The sequence below is a fragment of the Pristiophorus japonicus genome, chromosome 11, assembly GCF_044704955.1.
Source record: "Pristiophorus japonicus isolate sPriJap1 chromosome 11, sPriJap1.hap1, whole genome shotgun sequence".
Classification (NCBI taxonomy): Eukaryota; Metazoa; Chordata; class Chondrichthyes; family Pristiophoridae; genus Pristiophorus; species Pristiophorus japonicus.
Genome location: NC_091987.1, coordinates 117,079,227 through 117,098,749, shown reverse-complemented (window position 1 = coordinate 117,098,749; position 19,523 = coordinate 117,079,227). Strand labels below are relative to the sequence as shown.

Here is a 19,523-nt window from a genome sequence, read left to right as displayed (position 1 = left end):
TTATCCTAATTACCTCTGACTTATTGGCCTCTAAATTCCGATGGCCCAGGTCCGTACAAAGTTTCGACGGACCTGGGAAGGCATTGGAAAAGCCTGTTTTCAGCGCGCAATGCGCATGCGCTGAAAACCGGCTTTGCCAATCTGTCAAGTTTCTGGCTTGACAGATCCAACGCTTATCAGGAGTGAGGACACTTGCAGGGCAAGATTTCTGATATTTACGAATATCTTGCCCAGCAAATATCCTTTAAAATCTTGCGCCTGATAAAGCAGGCGTATAGCCTACTTTCACAGGCACAAGTGTTTAAAAATACACAAAAACATTTTAAAATAAAGTTATAAAAACTCATTTTATTGTTAAAAACCCTCCTCATGACGGTAAGTTTATTTTAAGGCTTAATTTTAAAAACTTTTTAAAAAGTCAGGAAAATATATTTTTTTATAACAACTTTAATTTAACTGAGTGTTAATTATGTAGTTTATTTTCTATTTTTTATTGTGTTTTGGGTGTTTGAGGGGCGTTTCTCATTCATAGTAATAGGAGTTCCGGACTTATGGAACCCCTATTGCTATGAATGAGAATCTATACTGCACCTGATTGGCTGCTGTCATCAGATCCCGGCCTGTGCACATCCCCACGTGCACGCGCTGCGACGCGCAGTCACGAGAGGCCTCAGGCTCGAATGTTCCAACAGACGCAGCAGCAACAGGTAAGTGCGCATCTTTTTTCTCTTTTTCTTTCGTTTACCCGTGGGAAGAGCTCGAACGGAATTTCAGGGCCATAATCTTTTGTTCTGATGACAGGTCATCGACCTGAAACGTTAACTCTGTTTCTCTCTCCACAGATGCTGCCTGACCCACCCCAAAAGGTTTCCAGCATTTTATGTTTTTATTTCAGATTTCCGGCAGCCGCAGTATTTTGCTTTCGTTTCATTCTATTTTCCATTGGGTCTGTTCAAAAACATTTCTCCAGATCGACACAAAGCTGAGTTGATAAATTGTCTTCTATTTACAGTACAGAAATAGGCCATTTGGTCTGTGTCAATGTTTTTGCTCCTCGCGAGCCTCCTCCCACCTTTTTTTATCTAACCCCATCAACATCCCCTTCTATTCCTTTCTTCCTTTTGTGTTTATCTAGCTTGCCCTTAAGTGCATCGTTGCTATTCGCCTCAACTACTCTTTGTGGTAGCGAGATCCACATTCTCACCACACTCTGGGTAAAGATGTTTCTCCTGAATTCCCTATTGGATTTATTTGTGACTATCTTATATTTATGGCCCCTAGTTCTGGTCTCCCCCACAAGTGGAAACATCTTCTCTACGTCTACCCTATCGAACCCTTTCATAATCTTAAAGACCTCCATCGGGTCACCCCTCAGTCTTCTCTATTCTAAAGAAAAGAGCCCCATCCTGTTCAATCTTTCCTGATAGATATAACCTCTCAGTATGAATCATCAATTATGGAACAGCCAGCAAACATTCCTTCAGCTCCATACACAGCTGAAAACCCAGTGGCGATAATATGGCCAGAACAGGCCATTACTCACTTGGACCATCTTAGGAAAGATTTCCACAAAAAAGAGCTCCTTTTTCAGAATAGTTTGAAAATAATCTCTATCAGCACTGGGTATAATTATGTTCAGATCTGAATATTGCAGAATGAGAAATGGTCCAAGAAAAACAGTATCATTTTCATTTCAAAATAATTTTATGTAAAAATCTATATGATGGTTAGTAGAATTTATATGAAGCTGACCTTGAACCATGAATTTGATATTTATGTGGCATTGGGTAACTATACCTATTCTGGACATTTTAACTGAACTTCATATTGAATTAGTTACAAAGTAAGGTATGTTAATTTATTTAGCATGTCCTCCACTACAGCTGTACATGTACAATAGTGTAAAAAAAATAAGGTCGTCTTGGCTTATTAATGGACAACATCACTAGGTGCCACATAAGAGGTTACTGCACAAAATAAAAGCTCACGGGGTGGGGGGTAATATATTAGCATGGATAGAGGATTGGCTAACTAACAGAAAACAGAGAGTCGGGATAAATGGGTCTTTTTCCGGTTGGCAAACAGTGACTAGTGGGGTGCCGCAGGGATCGGTGCTGGGTCCTCAATTGGTTACAATATATATTAATGACTTGGATGAAGGGACTGAGTGTAATGTGGCCAAGTTTGCTGATGATACAAAGATGGGTGGGAAAGCAAATTGTGAGGGGGACACAAAAAATCTGCGAAGGTATGTAGACAGACTACGTGAGTGGGCAAAAATTTGGCAGATGGAGTATCATGTGGAAAAATGTGAGGTTATCTACTTTGGCAGAAATAATAGAAAAGCAAATTATAATTTAAATGGAGAAAAATTGCCAAGTGCTGCAGTATAAAGGTACCTGGGTGTCCTTGTGCATGAAACACAAAAAGTTAATATGCAGGCACAGCAAGTAATCAGGAAGACAAATGGAATGTTGGCCTTTATTGCAAAGGAGATAGAGTATAAAGCAGAGAAGTCCTGCTACAACTGTACAGGGTATTGGTGAGGCCACACCTAGAGTACTGCGTACAGTTTTGGCCTCCGTATTTAAGGAAGGATATACTTGCATTGGAGGCTGTTCAGAGAAGGTTCACTAGGTTGATTCCGGAGATGAGGGGGTTGTCTTATGAGGATAGATTGAGTAAGTTGGGCCTATGCACATTGGAGTTCAGAAGAACGAGAAGTGATCTTATCGAAACATATTAGAAAATGAGGGGGCTCGACAAGGTGGATGCAGAGAGGATATTTCCACTCATAGGGGAAACTAAAACTAGGGGATATAGTCTTAGAATAAGGGGCTGCCCATTTAAAAATGAGATAAGGAGGAATTTCTTCTCTCAGAGGGTTGTAAATCTATGGAATTCTCTGCCCCAGAGAGCTGTGGAGGCTGGGTCATTGAATATATTTAAGGCGGAGATAGACAGATTTTTGAGTGATAAAAGAGTAAAGGGTTATGGGGAGCGGGCAGGAAAGTGGAGCTGTGTCCATGATCAGATCAGCGATGATCTTATTGAATGGCGGAGCAGGCTTGAGGAGCCTACTCCTGCTCCTATTTCTTATGTTCTTATGTTTTATGTTCTAGACAAAGGGCTCGATTTTAATTTTGCAAAATCAGTGTAATCGGGTTGTAGACTTATCGCTCCATGGACACTGAATGTTCTGGTCACTGCCACTTTGAAGGGGCCTTCTCCTGGGTGGCAGCAGCGCCTACCTGGAACAGGCAGCAGGCCTCTTACCTATGCAAATTGGGGTCCTAATGATGTAGTTAGGGTCCCGAGTGCAATTTTAAGGGGCATATGGGCAGAGTGTGCACTGCATATGCTTTGCCCATGTGAAGTGGCATTTGGCGGTACAACCAGAGGTCCTTGAAGGGACCAGTGCTGGCTGCTCATGAAATGGGCACAAAAATGTTTTACATTTTTTACTGAGCTAGAAGAAACAGGAATGCTCCTTGAGGCTCCATAAAAATACTGTGGGCCTCTGTTGGCCCGGGCTTTTCCCCCTTGGCCTCGCCTCCCCCCCCACCCACCTCCCCCAACCTCTCTGCAGCTGCTAACTCTAATGCAGTGCCCCAAGCACCAAAATTTCTCAGGCCCAAAACTGCCTCAGGAATCCCGTTTGACATCTGCAGATCATCAGTTGGATTCAAATGAGGCTCAGCTTTCAAAGATAGCGCCAGCTTCTTCACCGCCGGAACAGGCAGCTGGTCGGCCACCCAAGTCTACTCACAAGACTTTCCACATAACACAGGAAATACTGTAGAAGAAACTGAACGGTTTGAAACAACATGTAACAAGTCTAACTTTTGTTATACTCTGCTCATAAATCCCAATTCAAATAAAGACTAACATTTCTGATGATTTGTTACACAAATGCATGAAATATACAGTCCCTTCCTTAGAGTACACAATTAAAAGTACTATAGCATTTACATTTGGAATTATATTTACACATTACAAAAGGTTACTGAACATGGCCAGATTTCGTGGCCAGTTTCAATTAAGTTCTCTTCTAATTATCACAGGAAAGTAAGCAGAAGACGGACATTTATTTGGGCCATTCCTTCCAACTGGCCGTGAATTCCATCTCCCGAGGGAGCTGATGAGTCACAGATGTATATTCTGAGAGGAGAAAACTCAAAACAACTTCTTTACCCCTAAAGATAATCAACCCTGACCCTGATAAGTGAACCCTGATCAGGTGACATTCTGATGATCTCAACTGGTTCTGGGTCACAATATTCAATAGAGTAGCAAAAGCAAGATACTGCGGATGCTGGAAATCTGGAAAAAAAAACAGAAAACGCTGGAAATAGTCCACAGGTTAGGCAGCATATGTGGAGGGAGAATCAGAGTTAACGTTTCAGGTTGGTGACCTTTCGTCAGATGGTCTGATTCAACTCTGTTTCTCTCTGCATAGATGCTGCCTGTCCTGCTGAGTATTTCCAGCATTTTATGGATTCAATATAGTGTTTGATTATCTGTGCCCCAGAACAACCACCTGCATTTACATTGTGCCTTTAACGTAGTAAAAGATCCCAAGGCCTTTCACAGGAGCATTATCAAAAAAAAACACTGACTCCAAGCCAGAGAAGGGGCCGGATTTTCTAGAATTTTGCAACCGGGTTTTCGTCGCGGTTTGACCCTCCGTGGCGAAAACCTGGTCGCAAAGTCCGGGCGGAATCCTCGGGTACCTGTTTGCGGCAGCGCTTTCAAGTACCGTTGGGGGAGAGGTGCGCCGACCTGCAACGACGCAGATTGCATTTGCGTCCAACGTTCGGCTCTCTCCCGACCCGTACGCCGCGCTGAGAATAGCGACAGGTCAAACCTGTTGGTGCAGCCCTGCCAGCAGCGCTAAGTATGAAAACCTGCAAAAAAAGGTAAATTAACGTTTTTATTTTTTGTATTTTTTTGTTGCGATTAGATAGATAAGGGTCTTGTAAATGTTTTTGGAATGGTTTTTGTAATTACCCCCCCCCACCCCCCCACCTCCCAAGGCCTCTCTCGCAGTGCTCCCAGCCTCGGATTAAATTTGGCGAAACTTGTGTTTTTATGCCTTGAATCCTCGTGTGACGCCCCCCCGCCCCCGACCCCTTACCGACGTAAAATCCGAAAGTTCAGCCTAAAAACGGTAGCGCAGCGAAAACGTAATTTTCACGTATTGCTACAGTTTACGCCGAAAAAACCCGAAAGTCGAAAATCCGGCTCAACGTGGATTTTAGGTCAGGTGACCAAAAGCTTGGTCAAAAGGTAGGTTTTAAGGAGAGGTTTAGGGAGGGAATTCCAGAGCCTAGGGCCTAGACAGCTGAAGGCACATTCCCATATCCCTATAAAAATATATTTTCACATATCTAACTCAATTTTAAAGGAGATAGTTGAGACTGTGTTAACTACCTTTGATGACTAATCATCATTAGGGCAAGTAAAGTGTTGCAGGAAATGATTTGTTGCTGCTCATATCTGCTCAGAAACAGGCAAGTTCACCTCCTCCAAGATTTCTGAAGCAAACCTGCAGTATATGGGACGCAAGTCACATTACACATAGCAAACGTAGATATTCATAGGATGTTGCATTAATTACTTTAATGATCATCTAATGACAAAAAATCTCACATTCGCAAGTATTTGGTCACCTGCCCTTTTCAGTTCACCTGTGGAAGGAGCAGCTCTGACGTGCATATTGGTCTTTTCACTCAGCATCTTAATCGCTTGGCAGATTTTAAGAAGTAGAACCGGGCCTCTAACAGTTATATGTGCACCTCACTGTGGAAGACTGGACTGAGAATGGCCAGTAGAAACTAAACATCATCTCCACCTTCTCTCAATATTTAAGCATTCTCATGTATCCTTCTTGATATTTTATTGTCTCCAAAGAAACTACTCATTTTGAAAATATGAATAGTTAAGGAGCTTAGAATTATATTAAAAATGCTATTAATTCTCAAGGAGATTATCTTTTTAGTTGTGTCTACAGAGGTTCCAAGGGTTATTGGGATGTTCTGTTCAGATCTTTGTTATATTTCTTTATTAATAATGTTTTTCAATTATTTATATGCGTCAGATCATTGGGGATCTGAATCTGTCTGTATTGATTCTCATTAGGTTATCATATGTACAAAAGGTTAATAATCAGATCTCGTGTAAGTAGCTTACTTACTGTGGTAACTTCTGATCTTCCCACTTAATTTTGTAACAAGATTTTTAAATTATTCATTCTTGGATATGGGTGGTTGTTAGCAAGGCCAGCATTTATTGCCAATCCCTAGATGCTTTAGAGAAGATTGTGGTGAGCAGCCTTCCAGAACCGCTGAAGTCCACAAGGTGGAGGTGCTTCCACAGTGCTTGTGGTAGGGATTTCCAGGATTTAGAACCAGCTTCTTTGAAAAGTACCATGGAATCTTTTATGTCCACCTGAGAGGGCAGGCGGAGGCCTCAGTTTAACAACATGTCTGAAACACTTTCTATGGTGCAGCACTCCCTCAATACTGCATTGAAGTGTTAGACTGCATTATGTGGTCATGTCTCTGGAGTGAGAAGAACCCACGACCTTCTGACTCAGAGGCAAGAGTACTACCAACTGAGCCACAGCTGACACCAATTGACAAGCTTATCTACCTAGAAATTAACTACACCTCATCTCTTTTGTATTTGAACTGCTGGACGGTGTAGATAACCTAAACCGATACTTCCGGGTTTTTCGCTAAACCTATCCCCCCCATCCCCCTACCACCGCTCCCTCCCCGCAAATATCGGGCCTAGTTATAAAGCCAAATATCCCGTATGCCTTTTTAACAGCCTTCTCAACTTGTCCAACCACCTTCAAAGATTTGTGTACATACACCTCCAGGTCTCTCTGTTCCTGTAGCCCCATTAAAATTGTACTATTTTGTTTATATTACCTATCCTCATTCTTCCTACCAAAATGAATCACTTCACACTTCTCTGCGTTAAATTCCATCGGCCATGTATCTACCTAATTCACCAGTCTGTCTGAACTTCGAAATATTGCCCTGTATGCCCAAGTCCAGGTCACTCTCGTTTATCCGGATCGCTCAGGGGTTCAGCAATTTCGGGTAAACAAATTTTCCGTTAGGGCGAGTTTACATTTTAAAGTTAAAACTTTAATGAATAAACACAATCAGCTACAAACAGTAACAAGGCAGTTAAGTATACAAAAGATGGACATTACCAGAATGCATGTACTTCCGCCGGACTGTCAGCGCGGAGGGACGAACGCTGCACTGGGAGTGGACGCAGGTGGCCTCGAGGAGGAGACTGTCTAGCTCCGGGATTCCGGAGCATGCTCTCCGGGCTGCGTTCTGTGCCTGGAACCTGATGCCAGCACTGCCTCCATTCCCAATGTCAGCGGTGGTCGCGAGAGACAGCGGCTGCAGCAGCACGCACACACACACACCAGCAAAGCAAGGGCAGAGGAGCGATTTTGCAACAGAAGGATCGACAACAGGTTAATGTTCAGGTAGCAAAGTAGAAAATTAAACCTATTCATTGGTTAAAATGAACTCAATGCTAATCAAAACAGCTGGTGAGAAATGGCGACACAATATTTTAAATTCCATTACAGCGGGTTTTCCATTAGATCCGTATCCGGATAAACGAGAGTTATCTATTTATCAAAAAAAACGGTGGTCCTAATACCGACCCCTTGAGGCACAACTGTATACTTACCTCCAGTCTGAATAATAATCATTCACTACTCTCTGCTTTCTATTCTTTGGCCAATTTTGGATCCACACAACCATTGCTCCTTTAATTCCTCGGGCTTCAATTTTGTTAACATGTTTATTATGTGGTACTTTATCAAACGCCTTTTGATAGTCCATATACTCATCAACTGCACAACTCTCATCAATCCTCTCTGTTACTTCATCAAATAACTCAATCAAGTTAGTCAAACATGATTTGCCTTTAACAAATCCGTGCTGGTTTTCATTTATTAACCGACATTTTTTCAAGTTAATTTTTTCCCGTATTAACGTCTCAAAATTTTTTCCCTGCTACTGTCACACTGGCTGGCTTGTAGAAACATAGAAAATAGGTGCAGGAGTAGACCATTCAGCACTACGAGCCTGCACCACCATTCAAAAAGATCATAGCTGATCATTCAACCTCAGTACCCGTTTCCTGCTTTCTCTCCATATCCCTTTAGCCATAAGGGCCATGTCTAACTCCCTTTTGAATATATCTAACGAACTGGCCTCAACAATTTTCTGTGGTAGAGAATTCACAGGTTCACCACTCTCTGAGTGAAGAAGTTTCTCCTCATCTCGGTCCTAAATGGCTTACCCCTTATCCTCAGACTGTGACCCCTGATTCTGGACTTCCCCAGCATCGGGAACATTCTTCCTGCCTCAAACCTGTCCAAACCCGTCAGAATTTTGTATGTTTCCATGAGATCCCCTCTCATTCTTCTAAACTCCAGTGAATACAAGCTCAGTTGATCCAGTCTCTCCTTATATACCTGTCCTGCCATTCCGGGAATCAGTCTCGTGAATCTTCGCTGCACTCTCAATAGCAAGAACGTCCTTCCTCAGATTAGGAGACCAAAACTGAACACAATATTCCAGGTGTGACCTCACCAAGGCCCTGTACAACTGCAGTAAGACCTCCCTACTCCGATACTCAAATCCCCTAGCTATGAAGGCCAACATACCATTTGCCTTCTTCACCGCCTGCTGTACCTGCTTGCCAACTTTCAATGACTCATGTACCATGACACCCAGGTCTCATTGCACCTCCCCTTTTCCTAATCTGTCACCATTCAGATAATATTCTGCCTTCCTGTTTTTGCCACCAAAGTGGATAACCTTACATTTATCCACATTATACTGCATCTGCCACTCACCTAACCTGTCTAAGTCACCCTGCAGCCTCTTAGCATCCTCCTCACAGCTCACACCGCCACCCAGCTTAGTGTCATCAGCAAACTTGGAGATATTACGTTCAATTGCTTCATCGAAATCATTAATGTATATTGTAAATAGCTGGGGGCCCAGCACTGAATCCTGCGGCACTCCACTAGTCACTGCCTGCCATTCTGAAAAGGACCCATTTATTCCGCCTCTCTGCTTCCTGTCTGCCAACTAGTTCTCTATCCACGTCAATACATTACCCCCAATACCATGTGCTTTAATTTTACACACCAATCTCTTGTGTGGGACCTTGTCAAAAGCCTTTTGAAAGTCCAAATACACCACATCCACTGGTTCTCCCTTGTCCACTCTACTAGTTACATCCTCAAAAAATTCTGGAAGATTTGTCAAGCATGATTTCCCTTTCATAAATCCATGCAGACTTGGACTGATCCTGTCACTGCTTTCCAAATGCTCTGCTATTTCATCTTTAATAATTGATTCCAACATTTTCCCCACCACCGAAGTCAGGCTAACCGGTCTATAATTCCCCGTTTTCTCCTTCCCTCCTTTTTTAAAAAGTGATGTTATTTTAGCTACCCTCTAGTCCATAGGGACTGATCTAGAGTTAATGGAATGTTGGAAAATGATCACCAATGCATCCACTATTTCTATGGGGATTTATCGGCCTTCAATACCATCAATTTCCCTAACACAAGTTCCTGACTAATAATGATTCCCTTTAGTTCCTCCTTCTTGCTAGACCCTCGGACCCCTAATATTTCTGGCAGGTTATTTGTGTCTTCCTTAGTGAAGACAGAACCAAAATATTTGTTCAATTGGTCTGCCATTTCTTTGTTCCCCATTATAAATTCACCTGATTCTGACTGCAAGGGACCTACATTGGTCTTCACTAACCTTTTTCGCTTCACATATCTATAGAAGCTTTTGCAGTCAGTTTTTATGTTCCCTGCAAGCTTCCACTCACACTCTATTTTCCCCCTCCTAATTAACCCTTTGTCTTCCGCTGCTGAATTTTAAATTTCTCTCAGTCCTCAGGTTTGCTGCTTTTTCTGGACAATTTATATGCCTCTTCCTTGGATTTAACACTATCCCTAATTTCCCTTGTTAGCCACAGTTGAGCCACTTACCCCGTTTTATTTTTAGTCCAGACCAGAATGTACAATTGTTGAAGTTCATCTATGTGATCTATAAATGTCTGCCATTGCCTATCCACCGTCACCCCTTTAAGTATCATTTGCCAGTCTATTCTAGCCAATTCACGTCTCATACCATCGAAGTTACCTTTCCTTAAGTTGCCAGGTTTAGCCCTCTCCCCTTTTTTGAACAAGGGTGTAACATTTGTAATCCTCCAGTCCTCTGGCACCACTCCAATATTGAAGGAGGACTGGCAGATTGTGGCCAGAGCCTCTGTAATTTCCATCCTTACTTCACTCAGCAATCCAAGATGCAATCATCCAGATCAGAATGACGTTTCTACTTTGAGCGCTGCCATCCTCCAAAGTACCCCTCCTCTTTATCTATTTTTATCCTATCCAATTTCTCTACTACCTCCTCCTTAACTATGACATTGGCAGCATCCTCTTCTCTACTGAAGACAGATGAAAAGTATTCATTTAGTACCTCTGCCATGCTGTCTGCCTCTGCAAGATCATCTCATTTTTGTTCCCTAATCAGACCCCACCCTTCCTTTAAATATCCTTTTACTATTTACATGTTTATAAAGGACTTTTGCATTCCCATTTATATTGTCCACTAACCAGTTCTCAAACACTCCCTTTGCCTCTCTTATTTCCTTTTTCAGTTCTCCTGTACTTTCTGTATTCAGTTTGGTTCTACACCATAGAGATCGTAATATAAGTCATCAGAAACCCAGAGCTAACAACCTCCAGGATACTCCTCATTGCATCTGCCATCTTACAGAAATATCCCAGCATGGCGATCAGAAGTGTTACTATTAGATATTAAAATAATTGTAGATGAATTGGGCCGGTGCTGTTGTTGTGCCTTTTGCTCCCAAAATGATAATCCTACTCCTCCAAGGAATTGAGATTAAATTACACACACATCTAGATATGTAACTCCATGCTCACTGTTTGTGAAAGTGGCCTAGTGCCATTGGCATTCCTCAAATCAAATTCTTCAATGCAGCAGTCATGGAACCTGGTCCATACAGGATTAGAGCAGAAAGTGCTCGTGTAACTGAGCCACATGGTTTCAGTTATCAACATACAGATGACCAGCATTCTGGCCAGGACATTTACCACAACCCCTGTATCCCAATCAAAAGAACTGACTGGTGTTGAAGTCCAGCAAGCTGTTATCAATAGTACAAGTTTTGTGCTCATTGCTATGTTAAGGATAACAGCTCAACTTGGTGTTTGATGCTCCTCAAGTGTATGTAGCAATACATTTGTGACTGATGCAAGATGGGAAGCCTGAGTGGAAGCCAAGGCAGATTACTTATTTTTGTCAGGGTCCAGGGTGAAAAGTGCTGCCAGCTTTTTTAACCCGCGACTCTGCCTAAAGGCATCCCCTGAACCTTTATCTGGATTGACTTTGGATTTCTCCTCCAATTGGTTTGTTTTGCGCCACTGTGACATACCTATGAATATTTCAATTTAGTCACTGATGTAAGGACCTCAACCAGTTACAGCAGAAAAAGGACAATTGACTTTGGGACCATACACTGCTGTCAGGTCACTGTGACTTTCTAAAGCTAATTGTGTTGATGTTTATTAACATTCCCATAGAAGCTCTAACAGAATTTGCACAGTGCCAAACTATGAGGAATTTAAAGATACTGAAGATAACAGCTACAATTACCAATGACATGAAAAATCTTCCTGCATCATTTGTATGTCTAAAAAGCAGGACTTGGCTACTCCCCCAATAATGCTTTCATAATAGGAGAGTAAATACTGATGTTAAAATTTATCTAAATTCATTTCCACAATAAAAGTCGATAGGGAATTATTAAGGGTTTTCTCGCTCTAATTTTTAAAGCAGCATAAATGTGACAGATGTTGATGGAAGGAGAGACAGAGGCAGGTGGGAGACAGAGGAGAATGAGAAAGGGCAGGTGGGAGCTATATTGGTCTGAGCAATGGAAAGTCACATCGCAGGATGACAGCGTGCTCTCAAACCAACACGCGCCCAAACAATCCCTTATGGAATTATATGACTTCATAACATTATCCATTCTGTGTGCAGAAGAGGAAATAAACAAGAATCTGAGTTAATTGGAATGTGGGATAAATGTAATGAAACAAAACCCTACCCTTAAAGTTGGGATTGATTTCTAGTACGATATGTTAAAACCCACTGGATTCCCTATAGTATTCTCTATCAATGTGCATCCGCTCTCCACGTTAAGCCTGAAGTGATGGCGGGGGAGGGGGGAGGGGGATTGGGGGGAGCTCGGGAGGGGGGTCTACACCAGCAGTGTGAAAGTGATTCGTAGCCAATCACAGCCCGCTTTACATCGCACTTGGCTGTTTTTTCCAAATCAAAACAATGTATAAACGGGCTGCCGATTGGCTACGAGCTGGTCTCGCCCTTCTGGCGACAACCAATTTCATCCCCCCCCCCCCCCACCAATGCTATTTATTCCCATCCTAGCCATCAGTCAGCCATGGTCTGTGTCCAGAAAGCTTTGCAGCCAATATCCAGAGCACAATCTGAATCTCAAAACAGACATACACGGGGACCGTTTTTCAAACCAGACATTGATCACAGCTGCTATTCTCTCTAAAAATAAAGCTGTGTCTCTTTTCCCATGATCTTTGCTCAGAACTATGCAGTGTTTTAAAGCCAAAGTGCTGAAGTGTGAAAAAAGGGTCAACTCTTAAAAATAACTGTATCCCTATATTTCATAGACTTGCAAAGTGCTTCCTTCCAATCAAACTGCTGCAGATGTATATTTTGCCTCTCTCATAGTTTAATTCCCCTGGTGGCTCAGTTGCTAATTACATCACATGATATGGTCCCAAGCCATACAAATTAGAAAGGTCCCAGGTTCAGATTCTAGTCTGTACAGAGTTACTGGGACCAGTGGTCATATAGTTATAATTGAGCCAAGGTTCCAAGCTCTTGATTGCTATATAAGACCCACTAGAATGGACACATATAAACAGTGGGTACAGACCAGACCTGATTCAACTGTGATACTCTGCATGGTGAAATAGCCTGCTGTTATGATTCAGTCCCCCACAATTTGGCCAAGCTACTCAGGATCAGCAGACATCCATTGAACGGTAGCCCACCAGGAGTCAAAACATTTAAGAGAGGCAGCAAGAAAATTGGAGAGGGGCAAAAGGAATAATATAAATTAGACAAAGCACTTTTACATTATTTACATTTCTGAGCAGTCAGAATGTAACATCTGCAAAATAAACCCTCTGATGCAGGATTGAGGCAAATACTAAGCATTTCCAGAAAGTCTGGGCCTATGTTTGGATCCAAATTCGGCATGCTTGAACTGAGAGGCCCGAGAATCGATGGAAAGTTGTCCTCAGTCAGGTTGAAGTGAAATATGATCATTTTCATAATGCCAAGTTGCAATGTTCTTACCTAGCCAGTACTAATTCATGTCTTTTCTCTCTTCCAAGGCCTTCATGCATGCAGCAGCAGTCGGATGTGCGAATCATCAGAAGATCTTATTCCTTCTGAGGGAGCACCATCACAGGATTCATGCGCAAACATTTTTTTGAGGAGGCAACAAGGAGGTTGGATGAGGGTAGTCCTTTTAATGTACATGGATTTTAGCAAGGCTTTTGACAAGGTCCCTCCCACAGGGCAGACTGGCCAAAAAGAAAAAGACCATGGGAATCCTAGGAAAAGTGACAAGTTGGATCCAGAATTAGCTCAGAGGCAGGAAACAAATGGTAGGGTAATGGTCGATGGATGAATTTTGACTGGACAGCTGCTTCCAGTAGGGTTCCACAGGACTCAGTACTAGGTTCCTTGCTTTTCGTGGTAAATATCAATGATTTGGACTTCAATGTAGGGGGTATGCATTTGGGGAGGGAAAACAAGGCAAGGGAATACACATTAAATGGTACGACACTGAGAAGTTTAAAGGAACAAAGGGACTTTGGGGTGCATATCCACAGGTTCCTGAAAGTAGCAGGATAGATAAATAAGGTAGTTAAGAAGGCATATGGAATGCTTGCCTTTATTAGTCGAGGCATGGAATACAAGAGCAGGGAGGTTATGCTAGAACTGTATAAAACACTAGTTAGGCTACAGCTAGAGTACTGTGTACAGTTCTGGTCACCACATTACTTGAAGGATGTGGTCACACCAGTGAAGGTAAAGAGGAGATTTATGAGGATGTTGGCTGGACTGGAGAATTTTAGCTATGAGGAAAGATTGCAAAGGCTGGGGTTGTTTTCTTTGGACTAGAGGAGGCTGAGAGAGATGATTGAGGTGTATAAAATTATGAGGGGCCTAAATAGAGTGGATAGGAAGGACCAATTTCACTTAGCAGAGGGGTCAATAACCAGGGGGCATTGATTTAAAGTAGTTGGTAGAAGCATTAGAGGCAAGTTGAGGAGAAATATTTTACCCGCACACAGAGGGTGGTGGGTGTCTGTAACTCACTGCCAGAAAGGGTGGCAGAGCTGCTATTCTCTGGCAGAGGCAGAAACCCTCACCGCATATACAAAATACTTGGATATGCACTTGAAGTGTTGTAACCTACAAGGCTACGGACCAAGAGCTGAAAAGTGGGATTAGGCTGGATAGCTCTTTTTCAGCCGGCACGGACACGATGGGCCGAATGGACTCCTGTGTTGTAAATTTCTATGATTCTATGATTATCATGTACCAGCGCAAATTCTCGCACTTTGTTGGATCCATAGGCAGTTAGCTGGGTTTTCATCTGCTGACTCACAGTTCACAAATGAGCAGGAGCAGATAGCGGAGACAGCGGCAGCTGCGGAGGGTCTGTGTCCGAGGGCGCAGGTCTCTCCAAGCTCTGCTCAGCAGGACACAGATGCTAAACCATGGGGGCTATCGATGAAAAGGATAATTATTGAGGGGCCACAGAAAATGCAGAGAATCGAGGAGTCCACATCAAGCATGCATGGATTCATGTCGCTGGACATGGTGAGAATGTCTTCTTCTATGGGTAGAGCGACCAGCTCTGTGGAATGTCAAATGCTGCAATCAAATGAGTCCCTGTAGGCCTTGACCATGGCCGTGCAGACTCTGGATGGCAACATGTCTGGCCCCATAATTAAGATGACAAATACCTTAGCCTTGGTCTTACAGCATGTCATTGATCTGCACCAAGCCGCTCTCCAGCAGAGTGGTAGGAGTGAAGTGCGGTTGGCCCATGAGAGAGATGATTGCAAAAGGGATCATGGAAGTGGGGATGCCACTTAAAGCGTTCCCACGTCTCACTTGTTGCCCTCCGTCAGTACCCGACATACTACTTCCTCTTTCGATAGCCAAGTCTGTCTCTGCACAAGTGCAGGTGCAGCAGTCTCTGGCGGGGCCCTCATGGGCGCCAATACCTAGAGGTTGTTGGCCAAGAGCATCTCAACAGTCGGAGCAGGGATCTGAGCAGCCTGCATCTTATCTCTGCTGAAGCCACAGGGGTTGCACCATGTAGGAGCTGTAGGAAAAGGAAGAGTAAAGCTTTGTAGTTCAACAAGGGTATGCACATGGGGGTTGCTACAAATGTTAATAAGTTTCCGTTGTTTACCAGAATCATGTAAAATGTATTACTTTGCACCACTTTCCCGTGTATCCCATCTTTGGTTACCGGGTGGTAACTTGCCTTTTCAGCTGCTTGTTGATGAATGGGAAGACTTGAATTGAAGGGGACCAATGGGTGGATGGCTAGTTGAAGGATGCTTTGCTTCAGTGGGATTGGGGAGAGGGGAGGGAGTGGCCATTGCATGTGATTGTTACATCGTTCCAGTGGAAGTGGCTAACTGAACCTTACAGCTATGAGGGAATCCCTAGCACCCCGGGTAGCAATGTGAGTGGCTGGTGCAGCGTTGGGAGCACCATCATTCTCCTTCATCTTCGCTTCCTCCTCCTCTTCTCCTCCTCCTCTTCATTGGAATCATCTGCAGACAATGGGATGTGGGTGTCGTTGGCATGGCCAGCAATTATTGCCCATCCCTAATTGCCCCCGAGAAGTTAGTGGTGAGCCGCCTTATACAACTGAGTGGCTTGCTAGCGGCCATTTCAGAGGGGCAGTTAAGAGTCAACCACATTGATGTGGGTCTGGAGTCACATATAGTCCAGATCGGGTATGGACGGCAGATTTCCTTCCCTAAAGGACATTAGTGAACCAGATGGGTTTTTACAACAATCCGGTAGTTTCATGGTCACCATTACTGATACTAGCTTCTTAATTCCAGATTTATTTAATTAACTAAGTTTAAATTCTCCAGCTGCCGTGGTGGGATTTGAACTCATGCTCCCCAGATCCTTAGTCCAAGCCTCTGGATTATTAGTCCAGTAACATAACACTATGTTACCATTATAATTATTAACCTGCCTTTCCGGAGGGGGTTACGCATCAAATGTGCCTGCGTTAAACACAGAAGTCAATACGTTGGGGCCAGCTTCCGGTTGCACTTCCATTTTTGGGAAATTTAACCACACTTCCGAACCCCAGCCGATACTGCCTAGACTGTTAAAACTGCCCCCATGATGTCCATAACTGAACGCAGTACTCCAGATGGGGTCTGACCAAGGCTCTGTACAACTGAAACATCACTTCCTCACTTTTGTATTCCAGCCCTCTTGAGATAAAGGCCAACTTTGAGCCTTTTTGAGTACTTGTGATACCCGTGCAATAGCTTTTAGTGATATATGTGTACATGGACATCCAAATCCCTTTGCTCCTCCACAGCGCCAAGCCTCTCCACGTTAAGAAAATATTCCCATTTGTGTTTTTTGGATGTGAAGTGGATGACCTCTGCCTCAGTGAATGCTCCGAGTTTACTTTATTTTTGTTATTGGCTGCAGGAGATCTGCGAGCTGGGAGCTGGCAGAGCTAGCACCCACTAAAGCCAATATGCTAGCGGTTTGGAAGTGCTAGTGTACAAGGAGAGATTTGATATACATACCGCCTGGCACCTGCTCCATAAAGATCTTGATGTAGCCATCTTCAGAAATTGAACCAAGGTACTGAACAATATTCCGGTGCTTAAGGTACTTGTGTAGAGCTATCTCTTCATGAAGAGGTTGGGAGTACCTGGGAATAAAAAATAACGAGTTACTAAAGATTAAGTTGCCAGAATCTTTTACTCATTCATTAATATGTACAAGTTTTAAAGGTAATTTTATGATAAAAGTTAGGGACATCAGTACTCAGGAACCCAATGTCAGCATTAAGCACTTTCAGATCAGGTAGAGCACAAGTTCAATACAGAATTAAATTATTTCCTCGTGAATGTATCTTTTGGAACATTCACACTACAGCTGGTTTTCCAATCCAGCAGGAATCCCACTGGATCGGTGGCAGTACGAGCTCTGAGCCACACCACCACCCCTCCCTCCCACCGTTTCCCAGTGACCACTGACCCCACTGGAATTCCATGGGTCAGGCCATTTACTTGTTGTTGGTGGGCTCCCCCAATTCAAATGGAGGGGGGTGGGGGGGGCGGGGGGGAAGGAAATGGCTGTGGCACCTGTTGCAATCTAGCATTGCCAGCAGCCCCAGTTGAAGAAGAAAACGTTTGCATTTTTCTGGATCTCGCCTTTGTTTGATTGTACAGTTATTCAGCAAGCAGCCCATTAACTTTGAAATCCTCCTCTGCAAACTTAGCAACACCAGTTCTAGGAATGCACAGTGTTCCTGAGGCCCAGCGATAATGATTGGGAATCCATCAGATGATGTATTACCATCATTAACATCTAATTTGAATACTGTGGGCCAAATTTATATCGGCATTTTTGACAGGGAATCTTGGAAGTAGCAGTAGACTTTTGGGAGCCAACGTAATGGCTCTTGGCTCTTCTGAGGTCATGAAAGATGCAGTATAAATGCAAGTCTTTCTTTCTTTACCACTATCATAGCTCCATCCCACTCTGTAAAATCAATGGCGATGTCCAATTTGCCTGATTTACACTGCTTTAATCGCTGCTAACACACAGAATGGAGCAGAACTGATGACCTGGCACGAGCACGATTTAGTACTCTCAGATTGATTCCCATTACCATAGATGTCGATTTATTTAGCTAATGAATAAATAATTGGCTTTCAGATATAGTAGCTGGTCAGGAAGTTTCTTGTGAAATGGAATTGAATGTTTGAAAACCATTTAATGTTTCTATCGATTCTCTAATCTCTGGCTCCTTGGCAGTGTCAATCGTTAGTTTTAACACAAAGTATCTGTTGTGTATCTGTAAAGTATGCACTCCCATGTTCCACCACCAGGGAGTGCATCCCCTGAAGTCCCCAGGGATCCCAGCATCCATTGGGAGCACTGTATATAAGCCGGCCCCCACTCACTCACTCTGGAGTGTCTTAATAAACACTGAGGTCACTGTTACTTTAACCTCTCTGTGTGCAGTCCCATCTGCGTTAGTAACACAACAACTGGCGCCGAGTACACGGATCCAACGCGAAGATGCAGCAAACTGTGGGCATTCTGGAGAAGTTATCGGAGGGTGAGGACAGGGAAGCCTATGTCGAATGGCTAGACCAGTACTTTGTAGCCAATGAGATGGACGGAGAAGGAAGCGCTGCAAAAAGGAGAGCGGTCCTCCTCACGTTCTGTGGGGCGCCGACCTACAGCCTCATGAAGAATCTTCTGGCTCCGGTGATACTCATAGATAAGTCATATGAGGAGCTGTGCACACTGGTTCGGGAGCATCTTTACCCGAGGGAGAACGTGCTGATGGCGAGCTATCGGTTCTACACATGCCAAAGATCTGAAGGTCAGGAAGTGGCGAGCTACGTCGCCGAGTTAAGGCGACTTGCAGGACAATGTGAGTTTGATGGCTACCTGGAGCAAATGCTCAGAGACTTTTTGCACTGGGCATTGGCCACGAGACCATCCTACGAAAACTTTTGACTGTAAAGACACCGACCCTCAATAAGGCATTGCGATAGCACAGGCGTTTATGTCCACCAGTGATAACACCAAACAAATCTCTCAGCACACAAGTGCTAGCAATGTTCATAAATTAACTGGAACTGTGCTTGCGAGCAGAAATGTACAGGGCAGAAACTACGCGTCTGCAACTGCCAGCAGGCCTCAGGTGACCCAGATGACTCAGAGTCTGCAACAAAGGATGAATGCAAGGCAATTCACACCTTTTTGGCATTGTGGAGGCTTCCATTCAGCCTATTCATGCCGCTTCAAAGGGTATGTTTGTAAGAGCTGTGGAACAATGGGGCACCTCCAACGAGTTTGCAAACGAGCTGCAAGCTCTGCAAAACCTGCTAACCACCACGTGGCAGAGGAAGATCGGTCCATGGTCGACCAAAGCAATTTCGAGCCTCAGAGAGAGAAGGCAGATGCAGAAGTACACTGGGTGCACACATTTTCGATGAAATGTCCACCTATAATGCAAAACGTAAAATTGAATGGCTTACCAGTAGCCATGGTACTGGACAC

General features: G+C 43.6%; 1 protein-coding gene across 1 annotated transcript in view; it reads right to left on the bottom strand.

The window, feature by feature from the left end:
- Nucleotides 1-19,523, bottom strand: part of map3k15 (mitogen-activated protein kinase kinase kinase 15) — a 211,060-nt gene that overhangs the window by 47,631 nt on the left and 143,906 nt on the right. Inside the window, exon 15 of the mRNA XM_070893918.1 lies at nt 17,024-17,151. Coding sequence (XP_070750019.1) covers nt 17,024-17,151 — 128 coding nt within the window. The remainder of the gene's footprint in view (nt 1-17,023; nt 17,152-19,523) is intronic.